We start from the raw sequence: 25,512 nt of genomic DNA on the forward strand, positions 1-25,512 counted from the left end.
TTTAGGTTACAGGTGCTATATAATCATGTTCTTTTAATGGTCTGCAAATTGGAAAAATAGTAAAATTTCATTCTAAGATCCAGTTATCCTCTTCTAAAAGGCAGACGGTGAGCTACATAGTGAAGCTAAGTGATGCCAATCTGATACATAATGTCTAGAAACCAAGACTATATAACAAATATATATGGAAGTGCTTCACACAAAAATTATGTTGTATATGATAATATTCTTATATATTTAAAGCACTTCAATGTTTTCAACTTTTAAATTTGAAATAATTTTAGACTTACAGAAGAATTGCAAAAGTAGTTCCCATATACCCTTCATCCAGCTTCCTGAATGTTACCATCTTACATAACCATGGTATAATTTTCAAAGTGAAGAAATTAACAGTGATACAATACTATAAACTAATTTATAGACTTTATTCAGATTTCACAAGTTTATCCACTAATATCCTTTTTCCATTCTCGTTTCCAATCTAGGATCCTACATTGCCTTTATTTGTCTTGTCTCCATTGTCTCCTCTGATCTGTGACAGGTCTTCAGTCTTTTTGTGTTTTATGACTTTAATACTGTTGAAGAGTTCTGGTCAGGTTATTTTGCAGAATGCCCCTTACTTTGAGTTTGTCTAAATTATTTTTCAAAATTAAATTTTGTTTATGATTAAAGGGAGGTCACTTATTTTAAGGAAGAATGCCACATATCACAATGTGATATGTCTTTTCACTTCATAATATCTGAAGGTACATGATATTGATATGTCTTATTTATTACTGGTGATGTCAACCTTGATTACTTAGTTAAGGTAGTTCCTTCTGCTAGGTTTATCCACTGTAAGTTTTCCCTTTATAATGAATACATTTTTGGGAGGAGATAACTTTGAGACTGTGCAAATATCCTGTTTCTCACTAAACTTTTACCCACTAATTTTATATCCATCTGTGGATTTGCCTGACGTGATTATTGCTGTGGAGTTCTAGTGATGATTTTATGTTTTGCTCATTCTTTGTACATATATTAGTTGTAATTCTTCTGCAAGAAGGAGTTGTTTTTTGCCTCTCTTTTATTTATTGAATCATCTATGCATATCAGTATAGACTTATGCATATTTTAAAACTTGTTTTTAAAAGGCTTTTACATATATCTTATTATTAGAATGATAAGGCATGAAAACCAGTATCATTTAGAGTAAGGACTGCTATCCACTGTTTTCTTCTGAAGTATACAATTATTATTAGCCAGGAGATAATGATCCAATTGGTTTAACCACAACCATTAGGTTTTACATGACCAACCACTATGCTAGTTGTTGGACTCTCTACCAAATGTGGGTGAGAAAGTTCAGATGAGTGAAATTCAAATAAATACAATTGTTTTTTTTTTTTTTTTTTTTTTTTTTTTTTTTTTTGAGATGAGGTTTCACCATGTTGCCCAGGCTGGTCTCCAATTCCTGGGCCCAAGCAATCCACCTGTCTCGGCCTCCCAAAGTGCTAGGGTTATAGGCATGAGCCACTGCATCTGGCCCATAAATGGAATTTTCTGTTTAAAATCTTGCCTTATAAAGGTCTGTTGGTGGAAGTTGAAACTAATTTCCAAAATTGGGAACTTGTAATTGTGGATTTTTTTCTGTGTTATTATTCTCTCTAGGTTTTAAGGAATTAATTGAAAATTAAAACATACATTTCTCTTTGCCAAAAACCACTCTACACACTGACCTCTCTTACAAACCACTGGCAAAATGCGGGAGAAATCCACTCTCTGGCATGGAAACCACAGTCTATGAAAATGGCAGGCTTATTTTGTCCAGCTTTGCCAACCTATTGCAAGCAAAAGGAAAAGGGAAACCATGATTCATCATAGGACATTCAGGGGTTAACCTCCACTACCCGTCTGGGCTTGAGACTCAACAAGTGAAACCCAACAGCAGCAAGAGCTGGATCCCATGATTAAATCAAATTAAAATATAATACTAACACAGTATGTTCTTGCTTCTAGACTCACAATGTTTGAGCTGAAAGCTTATATGGCTGTTTATTACTTTTATTAAGCTTGACAAGCTCGTATTTTCAGATGATGCTTGATTACCCTGCTTAATTTTACTCATGTGGAGGTTATTTTCAGCTGCTGTTATTAGGTGACATGACCAAGACAACTGGATGAGTAATTAGAAGTAATCATGATTATTGCTAATCTTGTAAGAATTTTTACTACTCTCTCACTTATTCCTTGTCTTTTTATTTCCTTCATTAGAATTACATGACAAAAATGGTGTTAGAAAATGACAGAAACAAATTGTTGATATGCTTTGTAATGTTGTCTGATAGACATGAAGTTTATGAACCTCTTTAGCAAATGGATTTGCAAACGACAGCTGGGAAAGAAGAATTTCATCAAGGTAGATAATCATTTACATTGCTTACAGGAATGTGGTTAAATTTATAGGTCTTCTCTTATTTTATTGCATTTTTCCTTTTGAATAAATCAAAATAATGATTTAAAAATCCACATATGATAAAAGAAGCTGGGGAATCTGGTTCCCTCGGGGGTGTAGGCAGGAAAGAGTTATAACAATGTTTGGGATAAGCATGTCTGTGAAACAGATGTTCATATGTTAGAATTCATTGATTTAAAGCCCTCAGACATGGCAAGGTCATGGTTAAAAATGATTACCTTGAGGAGGTAAATATCACGTCCCTCAAATGTGGTTCCAATAACACTGCGAGAGATGAGGGCTGGATTCTCAGTGGCAACTTGTTGAGTCCAAGCCTCTATCTACCAAATAGAATCATTTGTAGATCAGTGTGGCATTCTTGGTTCAATTCCCAAAGTAATATCTGTTTAAATCATGTGTACATCATACCGTTTCCCACTTGTTGTACTTCTCATAACTGTGTCCTGTTGCACGAACCCGGCTATCAAACTGAGCCTCCACCACATTTCTCAGGTTGCTTATCAGTACCCTGCAATGAACCAAAGTGGGTGTTCCTATGAACATAAGTGTATTTTTCCCCAGTGAACACACATAAAGCCCCAGAGCCGCTGCTTTAGCAGATGGCACAGTGCACTCTCCATAAATTCTCATGTCGTCCTCTGGTTCTTCCTGATGACCTTCAGCTGCTCCAGGGAGATTCTGTTACTGATCGTAAAGAGTGAGTAAGTCACGAAGAAGGATACTGGAGAGTGCAAGCAAAATAGGATCTTCCTCAGCCCAAACCTCAGGTATTTGACTATCTGTGAACCTTAAACTTGGAAAATGGTTGCCCCTGGTACCTGGGACATTTTGGGTCAGGGCCTTGGGTTTCCACACAACAGTATGTACTCGAAGCCTGTCTATGGTCTTTCTTCCTCAGGACTTTTCTGAATTTAGAACTAAAAGTCTTGTGTTCCAGAGAGCTACTCAATCCTGGGTAAATGGGAGGAGTTGTCACTTTGGAACTGTCTCTAGGTTCTGAGAAAAATATCTTGTCTGGAAATTCTGAAATATTAACAAGCTGAAGATTTACTAGGTATAAGAAGAATGGGTTTAAAGAACTAGTTTCTATTTGCTTGTCTTTTGGATGGTTTAAGTAATCTAATAATGGTTCTGTAGCAAGGTAATATGAAAAGTGGTAACAGAAACCTTTGAGGCCTACCTATTTAGATAAATGAATTGTTCAGGTGATAGTTTCCATTATGAGGCCAGTCTGAAGGTGTGTATGTGTGTGACTTCACTTCCCTTTCTACTTTGAGTGAAAAGTATGCTTGGAAGAGAGAAAAATTTATGATCATTAGTATCCTTGATCACAGTACTGTGAATATTACAGACAGAGGCCACTTTGCAGAAATTTCTATTATCCAGTTAAACCTTGAAATGATTTTATCTGACATACAGAGAATTGCAGACACACATCAAAAGTCTGCTTCTCCTCTGGCTGCCCCAAGGACATTCTGATGAAGTATGTCAGGGACATCCTCTGAAGCTTCCTCCTGGTCACTCCTTCAATTGGTGAACTTGGGTATGAACTTGCGCCTGTTTTTGGAAAGTGTAATAAATTAATACCAAACGGGATCTGTTTCCTAGCAAAAGACAAACACTTTCTTAAGGTCTTAACTATCTTAAGGTAGTAATTACAAAGGAAAAAATGCAGATTTTAGAAGTTATTCCATGGAAAAACATTTTCCATTGAACAGCTGTCAATGCTTTGTGAGTATATTAGTTTTCTATAGCTGCTGTCAGTTGCCACAGATTTAGTGGCTTAAATATATATAAAATTTATTATTTTATAGTTCTGTAGGTTAGAATTCCAACATAAGTCTCACTGGGATAAAAATGAGGTGTGGCTAAAAAAGAGGTATCAACAGGGAAGCTCTAGGGGATAATCTAATTCCTTGCCCTTTCTAGTTCTGAGAGGTCACCTGCATTCCTTGGCCATACCCTTTTCTCCACTTTCAAGGCTCCAACAGCAGATAAAGTCCTCACATCCAATCACTGTGACCTCTTCTCCCTCTCTCTTTCACTTTAAAGACCCATGATTACAGTGGACCTATAGGACAATCCAGAATAATCTCCCTATTTTAACATCAGCTGATTAGGAACCTTAATTCCATCTATAACCTTAATTCCTCTTTGTGATAAACATGACATATTCAGATGTTCTGGGGATTAGGATATAGAGCTTTTTGGGGAACATCAGTCAGTCTGCTATAGTTAGGAACAGTGATTTTAGTCAGCACTATATTCACTATCCCAGTTATATTCACCACCCCAATTGAATTGTTAAGGAATAGGGTGGAAGTAGAAGGAATCATGAATAAGGAATCAAAAGATCAAGGTCATAGTTTTGCCCAGCTCATAAATTGGCTTTAGAAAAGTCATCTAATCCCTGGACCTTATGTCATAAGTTTTAGAATGGGGTAATTTGATTAGTAAATATTCAACATCCTTTTCAATTCCAAAATGCTGTGGCTTGATTCCAATCCATAAGCCTTAGTCATTTACATACATGTCTTCCCAGTTTATGAAAAAAATAAAAATTTGCCAGTTACCACTGTCATAACTCAGGAAAACGTGGAGGAAAACTAAAAAATAGATAGTTCAGGAAAAGGCTATTCAAGGATAACAAAAAACTAAAAACAGACTAACCAAACCAAAACAAAGCAAGCCAAGCAAGACAAAAACCTGGAAACAATGACAACAAAAAATCAACCGACAGAAACTGCTAAGAAGACAATTATGTCTCGATATCATAATGTGAAAGAACAAATCTTACCTAGCAAGGATGAGCTTCTTGGAATGAAAAAAAAAAAAAAAAAAAAAAAAATCCAAGAGGAACCAGAAAATGACATCCTCTTTCATTTCAAAGCTTCCAGACATATTGCTATCCTCTTACCTGTACCCAACCCTTTAGTTCAAATTATTATTTATTTATTTATTTATTTTTGAGATGGAGTCTCGTTCTGTCGCCCAGGCTGGCGTGCAGTGGTGCAATCACGGTTCACTGCAAGCTCCGCTTCCCAAGTTCACGCCATTCTCCTGCCTCAGCCTCCCAAGTAGCTGGGACTACAGGCACCTGCCATCGCACCTGGCTAATTTGTTGTATTTTTAGTAGAGACGGGGTTTCACCGTGTTAGCCAGGATGGTCTTGATCTCCTGACCTGATGATCCACCTGCCTCGGCCTCCGAAGGTGCTGGGATTACAGGCGTGAGCCACCGCGACTGGCTGAGTTTAAATTATTTAGGAGGATTGGTGACATGTGGGGGCTGGCATTTCGTTTGGTACTAAGAGACATTCTGTTAGAGTTATTACTACGTTAAATATTAAACATTTTCATCAATATCCAGGACAAAGAAGCATAAAAAACCAGTTAGTTAAATTGAAGATGACACCCAAGAGTAAAAATATCCTCTAGTAACTTGCAAAAGAGCATCAGAGTGCGGTTGAAATGTGGTGCTGACTTTTGCTTGAAGGCGGGGAACTGACCTCAAATAATCCTTCCCAGTCCTGTGGTTATTTGATTTTATTAGATTTAGGACAAAGTACTACTTTAGCTATATTACAAAATATTATTACTGAATAATGAGCTTCCATTCTAGAAGATTAAAACAATGCCTCACAGCTCCAAAATAGAGAAGCATGTATAGTGTTTTATACTTTTATATGCTCATTTTATAGTGCCATCCAACTTCTCCTTTTTTTTTTTTTTTTTTTTTTTTTTTTTTTTTTTTAAAAACACGCAAGCAAATTAGATAACTGGGACTCCCAAAAAAGCAAGGAACACAATGTCTGAGAAGTAAAGAAACACATGACTCAGTTTTATCCCCCTTTCAGATGTCTGGAAAATGGAATATTTGATCAGTACCTGGATTTTGTGCCCACTGCTATTGAAGAACATTACTACGTGCCTATTGCTATCCTAGGACACCTTCCTGTATACCTCTGAAATATGCAGAAAAATGCTGATATATGTTTGAGCAACAATCAGTCTCCCTGGATCAAGTAGGGCAAAGGCAATCTTTCTACAGTCTGTAGCAGAGAATTCCATGGAGGGTAGGGCACCTAAAGGTTCTGTCAACTTAGCTTCATAACCATAAGTTGGAAATTTATGCTATCTGATTCCTAGTCTTTCTGTTACTAAGGGTGAAGCTTTGGCATTTAAAACTACAGTTATCTTTCTTTTTGCACACATTTTGATTTTTTTCCTATGATAATTCAGGATCTGATTAAAGCTGCCAAATAATACAGGTCTTGGTGAAGAGGGTTGGAAACACCAAAAAAATCTGAGAAGTTATTTTGGTAGAACTTGTGTGCAGCGGATGGTTCTTGTCATACACAAACACTACTGCAAATTTTTGCCAGCAGGAAATCGTCTAAATACAAGTTAGTTACCATACGAGGTAATAATGGGATGCACAGGGACTGCTTGCAACCCCAGCAAGGATATTGCTGGTATGCTTCTCCAGGATTTCCAGGGACTTATTATTATTTAATATTTCGAAAATTACATGCTACAAATGTGCTAAGCAGTGAACAGAGAAGCAAAAATTAACAAGCTCTTAGCCCTCAGGGGATGTCCTATGTTCTAGATGAGACAACATTCATACACAATTCCCAAAAAGTTCACCACTAAAAAGGAAAGTGAATTTCTATCTGATTATAAATAGAGATTGAAATTCTATCAGAAACCATTTTACTGTTTTGTGATAAGGGTAGAATTAAGACATCATTCAGGTAGCTAGAGTTAATCTATGGTCGCTGATCTTTGTTTTTCTTAAAGAATTACAAAGAAACTCATCTTTTTGAATGCTTCTGAATGCTCCAAGGACTAGAATTTTAGATGTCCTTTTCATAATATAAATAAATTTATAATAAATTTATTTTTATTTATTTATAATAAAAAGAGCAAAATGTTATAGACATGAATCTTAATCACATTTTGAGACTTACTAGGTTATATCTTTGTTGTAAAAAGACAGTCAATTCTTAAGGTCACCTTTTGACACTTCCCTCAGGCAGAAAGCACATAGCTAAGCTTTGTGAGGCATGATAATGGGGTTAAACATAGCAGTTTCTGTAGACTCTTAAAAAATGTATAATCTCCCTCTTTGTACAACAGTAAACCATAGCAGCATTCTTAGCAATATAATACCAGTTGTAATTTATTTATGTACTGTTTTGTTTTATTTTTACAACAGCCCTTTGAGAGAGGCATTATGTCTTCATTTTATGGATAAGAAAGCTGAAGCTCAGAAAGGTTGAGCAAATTACCCACAATCATACAGCAATGTGCAAAGCCAGGATTAGAATCTGGTCTGTTTTTTTCCCAAAGCCTTTACTTGTTGCACTATGCTATACCACTTCTCCTAATGGAGGTACAGATTTTATAGGTGACAATTCTGACATCTTCACTGGCACAGATACTATTCTTTTACATTTTTAAGATGCGAAAAACAAGAGAAATTTCTGTTAAAATTATATAGCTTACATTTTTCCAAAACATAATGACGACTTGAGTTTGTGATGGTGGATTGCTGGATAAACATTCGAATTTACAGGACCAGAGCCCAAGACTTTGTCTTTGTTCCTCCCTAATCCACCCACTGGAGGAGGACCTCTGCTTTATACTAGAGACCTTGTTTCTTCCTTCCCTCTTATGCAAATGTCCTGGGTTAGCATGGTCTCTCCTGCTTCTAAGCCCTAGCATATGGTCTGTTCTCTGCCTAAAGTATGGTTTTTTCCTCGTCTTTGTCTGGCTAATCAACTCCTACTCCTCTTTCAGTTCTCAGCTGAAGAATCATTTCCTAGGACAGCCCTCCCTGACCCCTAGACTTGGTCTATTCTTCTGAACTCCAGCTCTTTACTCTTCTTACCATCTATTAAATACTACCGCAATTCCTTATTTAAAGTCTGTTTTTCCCCTAAAGGATGTGAGGCCATATCTGTCCTTATTGGAACTTGATACATGTAGACATTCAATATTGATTTGTTGGATCAGCAAATGGACAATTGCCTTTACTTAGGAAGACATTCTTGTATGAAAGACCTAGATGAACCAAAGTGGTATTCAGTGAGGGAGACAGGATCAGCTTAGCCAACTACTCTAGTCTTTGCATCTTTCTTTCCATGCCTTCTCCTACCGTTAGAGATAGTGGTGGGACTTTAGAGAAAAAAGGACAGAAGAGTCATTCAGACTGACTCTATACTTCTCCTTAGGCTAAAAATGCATAAATAGCCCTCATAGCTCACAATAGTTCTGGCTGATACCCTAGAAAGAAGAGCTGATAAGATTTGGGGTTAAAACTATGTCTCGCTGAGAATAGAGTATCCATTGGTTAGGCCTGTACTCTATACATTGCTTGTAAAATGGACCAAGTCATATATCTGGCAGAAGACTTGGGGTTCAAGAATAAAAGCCATTTTCATTAGAGCAATAACTAAACACAAAATCCATCAGAATTGAAGTCTTAAGACTTGGAATCCAGGGCCAGCTCTGCTGTTACCTATTTATGGGGTCCTGGGGAAGGCATGGTCTTGGTCTCATTTCTCCTCTCCCAGAGTTATTCAAAGGCTCAGATGAAAGCATGCATGGGAGAGAATTTTAATATTTATAAAACATAAACTTACTCATGTTGTAGTTCATTCTGCTTTAGAACATTCTCCACAGGTGACAATATCTTCTGCTTTAACACGGAAGTCAACTGTACTGTGAGGTTTGATTTGTGTGACAGAATCTGGCTTCCAGAAGTCAATCTGAATAAAGGGCAAGATAAACTATATTGGATACCTATAATTCAATGGGTGAATGATCATCTGTGAGCATGTTAGTGCTCTACCCAACTGAGTTATTTTCAAAATCAAATCATCCATGAAATCTGTTGAAAATATTTCCTTTGAGTGAACAAGGGTTGGAACCAAGCAGTTAGATGTTGATAAAACTGTTTACTAATACATATATAACCTTGATTGATTATCAATGAACATGAAAATCATATAATCATATGCTAGTTAGTTGTATTTTGTAACTGTTCTTTTCTACTTATTGATTTTCTGGATCACTAGCTTATTGGGATAGTAGTGTTGTGGTAATGGATCTATGTGTTAGATGAATGATGAATTAACTAGAACTACAAAATTTAATGGAGAAATATAAAGCTGTTTTACTTTTTAATGGACTTATGCATTTTTCTTGGAACTCAATTCTGTGCAAGTCACAGTAATATGTGGAACCAGGAGCATCCCTGACTTGTGGGGGATACATCAGAAAGAAAAATATCTTTTCACAATGGGTATATTGGCACTGTGGCTGGAAACAAATTGCTCTTGGGGATCCAGTCATGTACTGACATTTTCATTTATTTAGTTACTCATCAACTATTGTTGAGAACCTACGATATGCTAGGCTCTGTGTCTGAGACTAGGAATACATTAGTGGGCAAATCAAACATGGCCTTTGTCTTTATGGGGGAGACGTTGGAGAATATGAAGTCCAAAACAGCATTTTTAAAAAGTCTGTGGATGTGTGGTTTTAAGTATCACTTTTCAGTGGAAAAATATTAACTAAAACATACTGCGTCTTGTAGGTGTCTGTTTTTCTTTTCCTTGCTTGTGCTAAGTGGAAGCCTAGAAGTCTGAGGTCAGCCTGACATTGGGTCTTTCTTTGTCCCTGTGTCTCAGCCAATCTCTGTTCACATGTTTGCACACTGCTTTGGGGCTAGAAATGTGTCTGATGGTGATATTTAGGACCACTGCTTGGAAACTTGGAAGGGAGTCTGGGCAGACTTAGAGGCTGTGCAGCAGAAAATGACGAGGTAATACTATAAGACATCTCAGTTTCAGATACACTTGTGGGGCTCCCAGTAACCTATATTCTGTCCTGGCAAGCTTCACACCACTGTAGATATCTAGAGGTGGTGAGTCACGAAGCAGACCCATAAGGAATGTCAGGGCCATGGGAGGCAGGGATACTGGCATTCCAGAAGAAAAAAGTGTGAGGTGAGGTGAGTATCACAAAGGGATTGAAAGGAGAGAGTATCAATGTTTGGATAAGGATTGGCTGTAGAAGGTGACCTAGTGAGTCAAGGATGAGAGGGTTAAATGAAGTGTGGAAGTATAAAGACATGCTAAGATAAGGACAGAGAAAGCAAGGGGCTGGTGACAACTTCTAGTTAGCCAACATTATGGAGAAAAGGGCAATGAAGATAAGCACATTACAAGAGAAAACGTATTTTTGAAACTTAGCTCTGAATTTATGTTCCTAATAAACACCTGTCATTCTATGGTGTGGTGGGATAGGGAGGGATGTCTTTATTATAGACGACAAGGTTGAGAATTGGCAAAACACATAAAGTCCTCCACGTATCTGTAGCTGACCTGACAGTGTCCCGCTGGTACATAATTGCGGGGACCTTTTAGTGTGCTCCATGTACTCCCGTTGCTAAGATCTGCTCTCTGTGCCTGAGGGCTCTTTCCTATAGAACTGGGAAAAGTCAAATTCTCAGCTCCAGGTAGACAGGAGGTACCAAGGAAATTACTCTTTGTGGTTCAACCAATAATCCTGAAAAGCGAATGTTGAACTACTCCAACTCCTTCACCTCTCAGGTGGGATAATTCTGAAGTGTGTTGTTTGTACACATTCCTAGAGTTTCCCTGTGAATTTACCTCCAGTTGTCCTCTAGTAGCTGGCTTAACACCGTTTCCTTTGTTGGCTGCCTTTACTTCTATGTAGCACTCCCCACTTCTTTACCAGGGCTCCCTGCGCTTCCCAGATAAAATTCTTTCCCTTGAATCTTTGTCTCAGGGTCTACTTTGGAAGAGCCAATATGAAGATGCCAGCTTTCCACTCAAAGCATCAAATGCCTGCATGATGTTCTTGGTGGTGGTTCTAGCAGAACCTTGTGTATATCTTGTGCTACTTCAGAACAGCTTAATTGCTTATAAATGGTTTTCTTTCTAATATCAAACTGAAAATTGCCATCTGTATCCTCCTAAGCTCTTACCCATTGGTCCTAGCTCTACCAAATATTAGAAGAGTATATATATATATGTAGAGAAAGTGTTACTTTTAAGATTACAGTATGAGCATTACGGATTCTTTAAGGGGGGGCAAATAAATCTCATAAATATGTTTGACAGAAACTTACATACCTAACCTGAGGTTGCTTAAAAATTTCAGTTTGACATGGAGAAAACTAGTTAGCAAATCTGTCAACATAGAACCCTCTGGAGTGCCGCATGTGTGACACAGACCCCCTATACTGGAGTTAGTCTCTGGTACTTCCTAGGAGAAACATGGCTGGAAATCAGGAGTGATGCTATAGTCTCACAGCTGTTACCAATGCACCAAATATGAATACAGGTATTAAAGTCAAAGTAATAACATAAGGTGATAAATATAAATTTCAGAAATTACTAAGACGTTGTGAATGAGATGTATGTCTGAAATATAAACATGGAGTGAAATATAGGATGTAGATGTAGGGAATTAAACTATACATTATGAAGTTAGAAAACTGAAGTTGTAAAATTATAAATATGACAAAGAACCATACAGAACATTTATTGGATGATTAAGAGATATCTTTAAATGATAGCATTATATTAATTTAATCAGTCGGCTGCCTAACAACTAAAGAATTCTTCCTAAAATATCTCGGAAAACTAGCCAAAAGCAAGATAAAGTAGCATGCCAACCTGAAATTTTTCTGGGAATAAGATTGGCCAATAAAAATATAAATATTGGTGTTGGGGATATTTGTTTCTTCAGAAATTTGCATGAATTTGTTTCTTCACAATTGCATTTGACTATAAGTCAAACATCTGATAGACTTTTCATTTATCTTGGTGAAATTTTCCTTTTTTGTTGGAAAAGAAAGCAACTTCTACTCAAGGCCCAATTCCAGACAGCAGGGAGGAACTTACTGGTACAATAGGAATGATAAGAACATTGGAAGACAATAACCATGTTACTCTAGATATAGAGGAAAATGCACCTTAAATTTGAGAAACACAGACTTCAAGACAGTCCGGAGAAAAGTGAATAGGTTTTATGGTGAATGCCTTCAATAAAGGAAAAAGTACAACCCTGATTGTGAGGAGATAAAATAAAATCCTTACTATTCAATTATAGATGAGAAAAGACGGGCTGCTGGAGTACAGTGTGGTTACAGATCTGTCCAATATATTCAGCATTTAAAAGGACATGTTCAAAAGCTGAGAGGAAGGACACATGGCCAAGGATGAATACAAAGACTGGATGCCCTTGTAATGATCTTATCAGGAAGGCTACAGACCAGAATATGCTGTTCCCATAATTGCTAAGGAGAATAAAAATCTCATTTCAATCATGTTGAAAATAAAAGAATAAAGAAGAAATATGTTGGTCCAACTGCTTGGAGCTAAAGCATGATGTCTGCAGCCAGAGGAAAGGAAGAAGCCCTATTTAACTCTTTTTTGGCTTCTGTGTTTTCCAAGAGAGAGTTACACTATCCCTTGTTTATTCGATTACTACTTAGAGATGAAATTACCACAAGGATAAGTAAAGAGTTTTTCATGTTATGATTTAAGCAGAAATACCTTCTTTGGAAAGAGAACATTGAGGCCTAAGGTAGATGAGGACATAGGTGATTGATTATACCAGCCACATAAATTGTATTCAAAATTTCAGACCTAATGATAGTAATAGCAGCAAACACATATAGTTCTTACTATTTAAGTTCTAAGTGCTTTACCTATATTAATTCATTTACATCTCACAACAATCCCCTACATAAAATAGTATTATCATCTTCATTTTACAAACGAGGAAGTTGAGACCCAGAGAGGTGTCCAAGTTTGACTAACAAGTAGTAGGGCTAGGAACTGAACCCAGGCAGTCTGAGTCCAGACTCTCTGCTCTTGACCACTATGAAATGCTGAATTTTAGATAATAATAAAAAAAAAAAATTACTGCAGATGTGATTGCAGAACTTTCTCAGCGATCTTGGAAGAATCAGAGCTTGAAGGGCTTACTGGGGAGTAGAGGGGGCAAGTTTTAGATTTTATAGACAAGAAAACAGGTGAAGCCCAGAAGCAGGAGCTGCTAGGGCTTGGCATGGATTCTGGCAAAGCTGCAGAGTAACTGGAAGCAGATGGATTGTGAATGCTGAGAAAAGGAAGCTGGTCTCTGGGAGTCAGTATGGTTTAAAGCAAGAATAAGTCAGGCCCAATTAACTTCACCTTATTTTTGGATGAGAACACTAACCTGGTAGAATGTTGAATTTTGATCTTAGTAAAGTATTTGATGAAGTCTCTGCATTGATATCTTTCTTTATAAACCAGAAAGCATCAGGCAGAGTTACCCCTAGGTAACACCCCACTAGTTTGGGTAGTTGAGTAAACTTGTGCAAGGAGACTAGGTTAATGAATCACTTCAGTGCTTAACATTATGTCTGGCACATTGGGGATTCATGATAAATATGTACTGAATGAGTGAAACATGAAGAAGGCCTCTAATTCTGTGACTCCTGACCTACTTAATATTTTCTTTTATCTGTGACAAGGATAAAAGTTGAAAAGGAATGATTATCAAACTCGCTGGAGATACAAAGTTACGGGGAAGAATTATTGCCCTGGATGACTGAATTAGTCTCCTAAAAGGTCTCAACATGCTGAAAACAGCTATCAAGATAAATCTTAAAAGTGTAAATCTAAAATGCTACATATAGGTGAAAAAAGTCAATTAGGTAAGCACAGAAGGAGGGATACCTCGTTCGAGGGTGATTCATGTGAGGAAAAAAAATTACCTAATGGTTTTGATTGAACACAGGTTTAATATAAGCTTATAGTGTTCTATGACTGCTCAAGATGCTAAAAGGAATCTTAGGCACCATTAATAAATGTCTGCTTTACAAATGAAGGCAAGCAACGGCCCTGTAGTATGTATTAATCAGAGCACACCTGGAGGCCCATTGTCAATTCTGGTAACTACATTTAAAAAAAGAAATGTAGACAGAAAGAATGAGCTGTATCTAGAGGTGAGCAGAATGATCAAGAGTCTGCAAACCAGTTTTAAGAAAAATGACAGAAAGCCTGAACAAGATAAATCTTAGAGGTAACATGATATTTGGCTCAGCTAAGCCCAACAGGTCAAAGTTAGAGAAAGAAGTTTTCAGCTTAGAATAAGGAAGCAAACAGTTGGAATGATTTGTAAGGCAAGTGGGCTGTTCCAAAATGTAGTAAACGAACTATTCCCGGAATTACTCAAACAGGTTTTACCAGGAGTAGCAACTGCGGATGCTGTTTCCCAGAAGGAAATTCCGGATTTGAGTGAATCGCCAGAATAGATGAGTTTATATTTCTTTCAATTCTGAACTTCTGAGCCTGTGATTATGACACTATCCACCTTCTTCTTCCTTCCTCTAGGCCTTAAAAGCTACAGAATGACTATACATGTGTATATGTGTGTGTATGTGTGTGTGTATAAGCTAGCAGATTATTTTAGTTTATATATTTATGAAAAAATGGCATTGGTCCAAGTGGAACTGCTGTATTTGTGGTCAGCAATAGCTTCCTGCTACATTATATATACAGTTTAAAATGTCAGTTCTCATCTCGTATATGGTGGATTAAAAAAAAAATAGCACAGAGATGTCAGTTATTTGAAAGCAAAAGAAAAGTATGAAAATCACTCATGGCTTTTTACCTTCTTTTTCCCCCTCATGTCATATCATTAGGGGGACCTGAATCAAGGTCATGAAAACCCAAGCTGTTTGATTTGGAATGAAAGAAAATCAAAGAGGACAGATGATACATGGGATGTGGAAATGAATTTGAAGTTGGACAAAAGCCCAGTTTTTCAGTAATATCCAAGTTGATCATTTTTCTCTTTTGCCTTAGAAGGAAAGTGACTGCACATTAGATGTTCTGTGACCTTCGTGACAGTTCCAACTCATCCAGTTGTCACACTGTCAGCTCTTTTAAAAGTTACCATGGATTTATAATACCACAGGGCTTATGGCAATCTAATTTAGGCAGAAAAAGAAGACATTATGGCATTAAATGTTTTCCAAGATTTTATTTCTTGCTACCAAAAGTACTATAGTTAATATTTCATGTTATTTTTTCCCATTGTTGGAATCACAGTGCCATCTAAGATTTTAAATTACATGTGAAGCAAATCAAAATTGTTACTTACCTGGGTGGTGCTGGCCAAATTGCGGATTACGTTAATGTGATTTTCATCTTCAGCATTAACACGGAACACCTTCTCGCTGAATAGTGAGATAGTAGAAGCACAGAAAATGTAAATTGAGTGATATGTCCAAATCTTGGGGCTAGCAAGAAAGAAGGACTTGCTCCTTAAAGATGGCTTACTTACCCTTCAAAGTGCTCACCACCATGATGAGCAGATGCCAGGGCCACAGTTGCCAGAACCAAGGGCGCCAACATTGTGTCTGACTAGGCCTAGTGGGTAGGTCTCATCTGCTTTTATAATCCAGAGTGTTCTTTGCTTTCTTCTCCTGATTGCAAGCAGGTGCTACCATATCTTGATTAATAGTTTTCCTGGCATTGTTGCCTTGGTAGCTGTGTAAAGTCTGAGAGAGTATCTCTCTCAACACCTGTGGAAATAGAGTAAATACTCTCAAATTCAACTTATTTAATTTGGATATCAGAACTTGAATAGCCTGGGAGTAAGTTAGATTTAAATAAAATCTATTTTGTATTTATTTCCATTTTGAATTGAGAATTACATACAATAAATTCTGCAGATTTTCGTGTAAAGTTTGATGAGTTTTGACAAATGTATAAACTCATGTAATAAACATCTCAAACAAGGTATAGAACATTTTCATCACCCTAACAAATTCCCTTGTGCACTTTTCCAGTCTATTTCTGTACTCCTCTCAGGCAAATGTTACTCTGATTTTTAGCTTTATACATTAATTTTGCCTGTATTAAACTTAATGTAAATGAGATTATACTATATATATTCCTTTGTTTCTGGCTTCTATCATTGAAGATAATGTTTTTGAGATTTATCAGTATTTTTGTTTGTATTACCATTATTACTGTTAATATTATTTTTGAGACAGAGTCTCATTCTGTCGCCCAGGTGGGAGTGCAGTGGCGTGTGATCTCAGCTTACTGCAACCTCTACCTCCTGGGTTCAAGTGATTCTTGTGCCTCAGACTCCCGAGTAGCTAGGATTACTGGAATGCACCACCATGCTTGGCTAATTTTTGTATTTTTAGTAGAGACGCAGTTTCCCTTTGTTGTCCAGGCTGGCCTTGAACTCCTGGCATCAAGTGGTCTGCCTGCCTCAGCCTCCCAGAGTGCTGGGATTACAGGCATGAGCCACTGTGCTTGGCTTTGTTGGCATTATTGGTTTATTACTTTTTATTATTAAGTGATATTCCATTATATGGATATGTCATAATTTGTTTAGCTGTTTTACTGTTGAGATATTTGTGTTGTTTCCAATTTTGTGTTATTGTTAATAAGGCTGCAATAAATATTTTTGTACAAGTTCTCTACTTGGCATATGTTTTCATTTAAGGAGGGTGAACATGTGAGTGGAATTGTATAGCAATAGTGTAAATCTAGGTTTAACGCAATAAGATTCTGCTAAACATTTTTTCCATCATGGTTTGTACCATTTTAAGCTTCCATCAGTATCTAGTGGCTTTGTGTTCTCTCCAACACCTGGTTATTTTTAGTATTTAATTTTGGTATTTCTAATGAGTATAAAGTGGTATCTAATTTCCAATTTTAACTTGTATTTCCCTGATGATTGGTAGTGGTGAACATCTTTTCAAGTGTTTATTGATCATTTGCAAATCTTCTTTTGTGAAGCATCTATTGAAGTCTTTTGCCTTTTTAAAGAAATTGGTTGTGTTTTAATTCTTGTGTTGTAGCTGTTCTTTATATAATATGGATACAAGTCCTGTGTTAGAAATATGTGTTCCAAATATTTTTCCCGGTATGTGGCTTGCATTTTTATTTTCTCAATGTTATCTTTCGATGAACAGATGTTTGTTTTTAATCTTGATAAAGTTTATTTACCAACATTTTTATTTTATAATTAATGCCTTTACATTTTTTCAAAGGAATTTTTGCCTATCTCAAGGTTGCAAACACATTCACCTATTTTTTCTTATAAGAGATTTGTAGTTTGGGGTCTTTATGTAAGATATGAGTCTTTAGTGTAAGATATGAATCATTCATTTTTAAAATATGGATATTCAGTAGATCCACTATTATTTGTTGAAAAGGGTTTTTTCACATGTTCTAGCACTTTTTCTATGGTTCTCAATGTATGGTAATGGCTCTTTAACCTTTATAAAAACTTGTTTATCATGAGAAGCAAGGAGACAAACCAAAATTGGGACATTCTCCACAAAAACTGACTTTTACCCTCTAGAAATGTCAATATTATGAAAGATAAAGGCTGAGGTACTAGTCCAGATTAAAGAAGACTAAAGAGACATCCTAGATTGGATCCTAAGTTATACACACACACAAAATGCACTAAACACCACGTTAGCCCTGGGAGGCATTAAGGTGAGCCCCAATTCACTGACCAGGGTTGTTATGGATGGTAGAATTACCCTAGACTTCCTCCTTGCAGGCCATGGTAGGGTTTGTGCAATAGTTAATATTGTTAACAATAATTAACCATCAATGTCTGCCTTAGAAAGACAGGCAGCTGTTTCCTTAAGTTTCAGTATTGACTGTTCCATTTCACCTGAGGCAATAATCTGCATACAACAATTTTTTTTAAAGTTAAAGAGCCATTACCATACTTTGAGATCCATAGAGAAAGTGCTAGAACAAGTGAGAGTTGGTCAGGCACTAGACGACTGCATGCCTTACTGGGGAAAAATAACCAAACATAGGCAAAGGAGATCCTCAGAAGCCAAGAGACAAAATGTCATCATATGCATTCCTTGTGCAAATTTGCCAGGAGGAGCACCCAGATGCTTCAGTCAATTTCTCAGAGTTTTCTAAGAAGTACTCAGAGAAATGGAAGACCCTCTCTACTAAAGAGAAAGGAAAATTTGAATACATGGCAATGGCAGACAGAGCCTTTGTGAAAAGGAAATGAAAACCTATATCCCTCCTAAAAGGGGGTAAAAAAGTTCAAGGATCCTAATGCACCCAAGAGGCCACCTTCAGCCTTTTTCCTGTTCTGTTCTGAGTATTGCCCCCAAATCAAAGCAGAACATCTCGGCCTATCCATCAGCAATGTTGTAAAGAAACTGGGAGAGATAGGAAATAACACTGCTGCAGATGACAAGCAGCCTTACAAAAAAAAAAAAAAAAAAAAAAAAAGGCTGTGAAGCTGAAAGAATAATATGAAAAGGATATTGTTGCACACTGAGCTAAGGAAAGCCTGATGTAGCAAAAAAGGGAGTCATTAAGTCTGAAAAAAGCAAGAAAAAGAAGGAGGAAGAAGACGAGGAAGATGAAAAGGATGAGGAGGAGAAAGATGAAAAAATGAAGATGAAGAAGATAATGATAAATAAGTTGGCTCTAGTACAACTTGTTCCCCTTGTCTATAAAGCATTTAAATCCCCTGTAAACCCTCACTCCTTTGAAAGAAAAAAATGAAAGGTAAGGCTGCCTAAGATATGTTTTTAAACTATTTATACTATCTTTTTCTGTATGGTTAACACACTACTAAATATATCTTCTGATTGTTCTGTCCTGCTGGCATTTTCAATAGACACTAACATTGCCTCCTACAGTACTGGGGTTGTAAATAGGAGTGGAAATTTAAAGTAGGTTCTTGTCATTGCACAGTTCAAATTAGTTATATATGAGGATGGTAGTGTTTTCATCTTCAGTTGTCTCTGATGCAGTTTATATAAAATAATCATTGTTCAGTTAACTGAATACCGTGCTGTAATTACAAAAAAAAAAAAAAAAAAAAAAAAAGTCACAGCTGTTTTGTTGATGTTCTCAATGCTTCGATGAAAGTGTTTTTATTAAATAAATTAAAGCCCAATTACATAACCTTCTGGATATAAAGGATATAAATGGTCTATATATTGATACTCTATCAACACAACTGATTAAAAAGTTGAAAATGTAGGCAATTCATTGACTTTGACAAGTCTGCTTCTTTTGTGTGTGTTAATTATTTCCTTTTCTGCATAGTCTCATAGTGTTTTGCTTTTATTTCTTCATATTGTTTCTTTATTTCTGTAGTCTAGTTGAATATTTGTGAAATCTTCTCCTTTCCCTGAGATTATAAGCTCCTCAAAATATCAAACTGTCTCATTCATTTTAATTTGTTCTTTAGCAAGTGCAAGGTACTTTGTTGATTGGAAGGATATAGAAATAATGACAATCTGACATTTTCACAAGAAAGCCAGATTATTTTGACATTGTTCAATAATTACATTATAGGGAGAGTAATATTAAGACAAATATTGCTTTCCTAGGAAAGTCAAATTTTATTCTTCCCTTGGGTTAATAGCAAACATACCATCCAGAATTCCCTTTTGGTTATGAAAATTTACATCAAATAAAAATTATAAACTTATCTGAAGTCATAAAATTATCTTATTCTGACCCATGTATGTATTCTTAGAATTGACAATTTCCTTTTAGCTTCTTAGAATCTTCTCTATTTTCAGAATTAATGATCGAGTGGTGTACACATAAAATGTTTTTTCCCAAGATCAGCTAACTGGGTGCATTCAGGGTGGTATGGTCATAGACACATGGGATGTCTTTTTTACACTATGCTTTGGGTACCACAAAAATGATACATCACAATATTTGCTTATTCATGGATTTGTTCTAAATTATCGTAACTTAATCTGCTTCGTACACCACATTTTAATCTGTTGCTGATTCTTCCAGATTATAACCTCATTGCTCACTGTTCTGTTTTATGTATTTTCCTCCCCATTGACCTTGCCTTTTGGATTTGGCTTTTGTTAATGTCTTTCTAGCTTCAGCTTTTGCAATCCATCAACCCCAATTTGGGTTCTTTCTTCACTTCACTTCCCTAAGTTCCCCTTGTTTGCAACCAAAACTAAAAGTAAACTAGCTAAATGGGAGAACTTGTTATTTATATAACTAAAAAGTTTAGCAATAGTGCTGACATCACAGGTTTAGTTGATGATATTGAAACTGCCTTTGCAAAAATTATAACAGCAAGAAAATTATGACAGTGAAAAAAAACTGACCTAACAAACTCCATTTTGCATCTAACCTCCAGGCTGTTCTCGTTTATTACTGATTCCTCAGTGTAGGCTTGAACTAACTTTGTGAGGATTATAGTTTATAGTTGAAATTTGAAACAAATATGATAATATCCCTTTCCCAAAATAAACCCCCTCCTTGCCTGGGGACCAGACTGCCTTTGTAGGCCTAACAAATTAGTCACAAGATTAGAAATTATGGCTTAGGAACCTTACAGCTAGAGGCCACAAGACTCTAAACCTCTTCAATTGCTACTAGGGATAATATGACTGTTGTAAAACCTAAGATTGTTGCTTAAGATATTTTTCAGACCCTGTGCTCAATGGTCAGCTAGTACCACCCAGATCAATAAACTGGCTCATCTGATCCTGTGGCCCTCTCCAGGAACGGACTCAGCATTAGAAAATGGTTTTGACTCCCTATGACTTCGTCTCTGACCCGACCAATCAGCACTCCCTGCTTCCTGATGCCCTTCCCAACAAATTATCCCTTAAAAAAAAAAAACTAGTCTCCAAATTTCCAGGGAGATTGATTTGACTAATAGTAAAACTCTGGTCTCCCATTCAGCCAGGTCTGGGTGAGTTAAACTCTTTCTCTATTGCAATTCCTCTGTCTTGATAAATTGACTCTATCTGGGCAGTAAGCAAAATGAACCCACTGGGCGGTTACAATATTTGTTAAGCGTAGGCCTCTATTTTTTGGTCACCTGTGTCATGTAGTTACAGGATGGCCACTAATAAGTACAGTTTTGCATCCTAGTGGATTGGTAACCCTATTGAAAAGATAATTTCCTTTTCCCCCAAATTCTTTTTTTTTTTTGAGATGGAGTCTCGCTCTGTCACCCAGGCTGGAATGCAGTGGCACAATCTTGGCTCACTGCAAGCTCCACCTCCCAGGTTCACGCGGTTCTCCTGCCTCAGCCTCCCAAGTAGCTGGGACTACAGGCACCTGCCACCACGCCTGGCTACTTTTTCTGTGTGTGTGTGTGTGTGTGTGTGTGTGTATTTTTAGTAGGAGACGGGATTTCACCGTGTTAGCCAGGATGGTCTCAATCTCCTGACCTCATGGTCTGCCCGCCTTGGCCTCCCAAAGTGCTGGGATTACAGGTGTGAGCCAACGCGTGCGGCTTTCCCCACCAAATTCTAAACCAAATATTTAGATTGAATCTCAACTTGGACATGTGTGTCTATCTGGAACCAATTCTTGTGGTCAGGATGGTGGGATGTGCTGGCTTGCCAGGCCAGGGTAATGGGATCATCCCTAGGACTCTGGCATAAACCTCACGCAAAATACTTAATGCAGCTACTACTGCTGCTGCTGTTGCCACCCTTTGCAGAAGAGATCTTGAGCAATCCTCACTTCTGTTTGTCACCAGCTTCCAAGTCAAAGTGAAAGTCGTAGGTCAGTGCCCTTGCTACTAGGAGGCTGGGAAAGCGAGGGTCTGACTTTAACCTTAATGGTAAGAGGTGTCTCTGCCTCCTATGACTCCTTAGCTAGAGCATTCCCCAGTCTTAGGGAGTGGGGTTCAGATCTGGAGAGCTAAAAAGAGTGACCAATATCCACTAAAGGAGGACATAATTATTTGTGGATGGCTTGTGGTGTGCTGTACTTGGAACTGTAAACACACTGGAAAGTTTATCTCAATCCATGCACTGTGATTCCAAGGGAGGGCAATTAAGATTTTCAGTTAGTAATTAAAAAAAAAATTTGTTAGGTATGAGGGAAATCAAAATATCTTTCCCCCAAATACACTTCTTTGACATATTTTGAGTTGTCTGTTCAGAAGGCCTGCAAACAGAAGTAACCCTGCAAGGTCTTTCATGGGGGAGGTTTACATCTGTGGCGAATCCACATGGATGCAGCCAGTTTTTCTCTGAGGCCTTCCTTCTCTCATCTGTCCAGATCTAGGGAAGATTAATTGAAGAGTCTGACCCCTTTAAAGGTCTGAAAGAAACATTTACTATTTCTTCCCTCTGAGGGTTGCTGCTTGTGAGGTTTCATCTGCATAACAAGGCCACTTTTGCTAGCCTTGCCTCTTCTTCCCCTCCCATAACCTGTTTTGTCATAGTCCAAGCCCTCATTCTTTCTGTATCCTCAAGGTGCACTTGACCTTCTGAACCCCACTGGAAGGTGGAGAGTAATCAGTCTGTAGTTCTTTCCTGTGTGCACATTAATAGATTTGTTTTTCTTTTCTCCAGGTTATCTGCATTTTGTGAGTTGATTTTTCAGCAAAACTTCGGAATGCGAAGGGGAAGTTTTTCCTTGGCCTCTACAGGCACGCAATATTTTTTCCATAGATTTTGAAATTTCTCTTTCTGTCTCATGTACATGTTTTAAATTTCTTTTTTACTTAAAGCTTTGGTGATTAATAAGGCAAGCGGCACCTTTGTGTCTATCTGTGTTTCATGTAACAGCGTGAGATTTTGGAGACTTTCTAAACTGTCCATGGTGTGATAATTTATCCTATGTGATGTCTCAATTTCTGGAAAAGGATTTCCCCAAGCATTCCATAATGTTAAGTAGAAAAAGGTTCTGAGGTCAAATACATTTGCTTTAAACTAAAACAAACAAACTCCTTTAGTGTAAGGTTTCTTGGAGTCTTTAAAATGCATTACAAATCATTAAAAAGGGGCTATGCCATACAGCTACTTCCCAAGCATGTCTCACAGTAGAGGGTTTGGATAACAAAGTCCAGCTAAGATTAGAAGACTTATGAGCACTCCTATGATTTCAGTGCATTTGACTATGGAATATTTTCTTCAAAATCATCAATTCAGACTAGTTATTTTGAGAATACATTTTGGGACGCTTTAGACAGAGTACATAACTACAATTACGTAAACTTAAAGATCTAGCCCTGTGGATTCGTGGTCTGTTTTGTTCAAAACCAAAGAATTTATTGTGATTTCAATGGTAAGGTTCTTGAGCTAAGTGTTGTGGGCTATTCAGAGATAAAAAGGGCTTAGTTGTGTTCTTTAATACCTGCAGTGCCAGGCAGGCAAACAGGCAAAAAAACGAAAGGAGTAGTTCTCTTGGCTCTTCTTTTTCTTTCTTTTTTTTTTTTTTTTTTATTTTTTTTTATTTTTTATTTTTTTTTATTTTTATTTTTTTATTTTTTTTTTATTTTATTTTTTTTATTATACTTTAAGTTCTAGGGTACATGTGCATAACGTGCAGGTTTGTTACATATGTATACTTATGCCATGTTGGTGTGCTGCACCCATCAACTCGTCAGCACCCATCAATTCATCATTTATATCATGTATAACTCCCCAATGCAATCCCTCCCTCCTCCCCCCTCCCCCCTCCCCATGATAGACCCCAGTGTGTGATGTTCCCCTTCCCGAGTCCAAGTGATCTCATTGTTCAGTTCCCACCTATGAGTGAGAACATGCGGTGTTTGGTTTTCTCTTCTTGTGATAGTTTGCTAAGAATGATGGTTTCCAGCTGCATCCATGTCCCTACAAAGGACGCAAACTCATCCTTTTTTATGGCTGCATAGTATTCCATGGTGTATATGTGCCACATTTTCTTAATCCAGTCTGTCACAGATGGACATTTGGGTTGATTCCAAGTCTTTGCTATTGTGAATAGTGCTGCAATAAACATACGTGTGCATGTGTCTTTGTAGTAGACTAATTTATAATCCTTTGGGTATATACCCAGTAGTGGGATGGCTGGGTCATATGGTACATCTAGTTCTAGATCCTTGAGGAATTGCCATACTGTTTTCCATAATGGTTGAACTAGTTTACAATCCCACCAACAGTGTAAAAGTGTTCCTATTTCTCCACATCCTCTCCAACACCTGTTGTTTCCTGACTTCTTAATGATTGCCATTCTAACTGGTGTGAGATGGTATCTCATTGTGGTTTTGATTTGCATTTCTCTGATGGCCAGTGATGATGAGCATTTTTTCATGTGTCTGTTGGCTGTATGAATATCTTCTTTTGAGAAATGTCTGTTCATATCCTTTCCCCACTTTTTGATGGGGTTGTTTGTTTTTTTCTCGTATATTTGTTTGAGTTCTTTGTAGATTCTGGATATTAGCCCTTTGTCAGATGAGTAGGTTGCAAAAATTTTCTCCCATTCTGTAGGTTGCCTGTTCACTCTGATGGTAGTTTCTTTTGCTGTGCAAAAGCTCTTTAGTTTAATTAGATCCCATTTGTCAATTTTGGCTTTTGCTGCCGTTGCTTTTGGTGTTTTAGACATGAAGTCCTTGCCCATGCCTATGTCCTGAATGGTACTACCTAGATTTTCTTCTAGGGTTTTTATGGTATTAGGTCTAACATTTAAGTCTCTAATCCATCTTGAATTAATCTTCGTATAAGGGGTAAGGAAAGGATCCAGTTTCAGCTTTCTACTTATGGCTAGCCAATTTTCCCAGCACCATTTATTAAATAGGGAATCCTTTCCCCATTTCTTGTTTCTCTCAGGTTTGTCAAAGATCAGATGGCTGTAGATGTGCGGTATTATTTCTGAGGACTCTGTTCTGTTCCATTGGTCTATATCTCTGTTTTGGTACCAGTACCATGCTGTTTTGGTTACTGTAGCCTTGTAGTATAGTTTGAAGTCAGGTAGCGTGACGCCTCCAGCTTTGTCCTTTTGACTTAGGATTGTCTTGGCAATGCGGGCTCTTTTTTGGTTCCATATGAACTTTAAAGCAGTTTTTTCCAATTCTGTGAAGAAACTCATTGGTAGCTTGATGGGGATGGCATTGAATCTATAAATAACCTTGGGGAGTATGGCCATTTTCACGATATTGATTCTTCCTATCCATGAGCATGGTATGTTCTTCCATTTGTTTGTGTCCTCTTTGATTTCACTGAGCAGTGGTTTG

At 37.3% G+C, this 25,512-nt stretch overlaps 1 protein-coding gene across 1 annotated transcript in view; it reads right to left on the minus strand.

Annotated features, from left to right (window-relative positions):
- The window catches only part of CPB1 (carboxypeptidase B1), a 32,506-nt gene extending 16,520 nt beyond the window's left edge, over positions 1 to 15,986 (minus strand). The window contains 7 exon segments of the mRNA XM_010375057.2: positions 1,719 to 1,820; positions 2,674 to 2,775; positions 2,864 to 2,963; positions 9,105 to 9,142; positions 9,144 to 9,230; positions 15,652 to 15,727; positions 15,835 to 15,986. Coding sequence (XP_010373359.2) covers positions 1,719 to 1,820; positions 2,674 to 2,775; positions 2,864 to 2,963; positions 9,105 to 9,142; positions 9,144 to 9,230; positions 15,652 to 15,727; positions 15,835 to 15,905 — 576 coding nt within the window. The 5' untranslated portion in view covers positions 15,906 to 15,986.
- Between the last annotated feature and the right edge of the window lie 9,526 nt (positions 15,987 to 25,512).

Source organism: Rhinopithecus roxellana, chromosome 1 (genome assembly GCF_007565055.1).
Source record: "Rhinopithecus roxellana isolate Shanxi Qingling chromosome 1, ASM756505v1, whole genome shotgun sequence".
NCBI lineage: Eukaryota > Metazoa > Chordata > Mammalia > Primates > Cercopithecidae > Rhinopithecus > Rhinopithecus roxellana.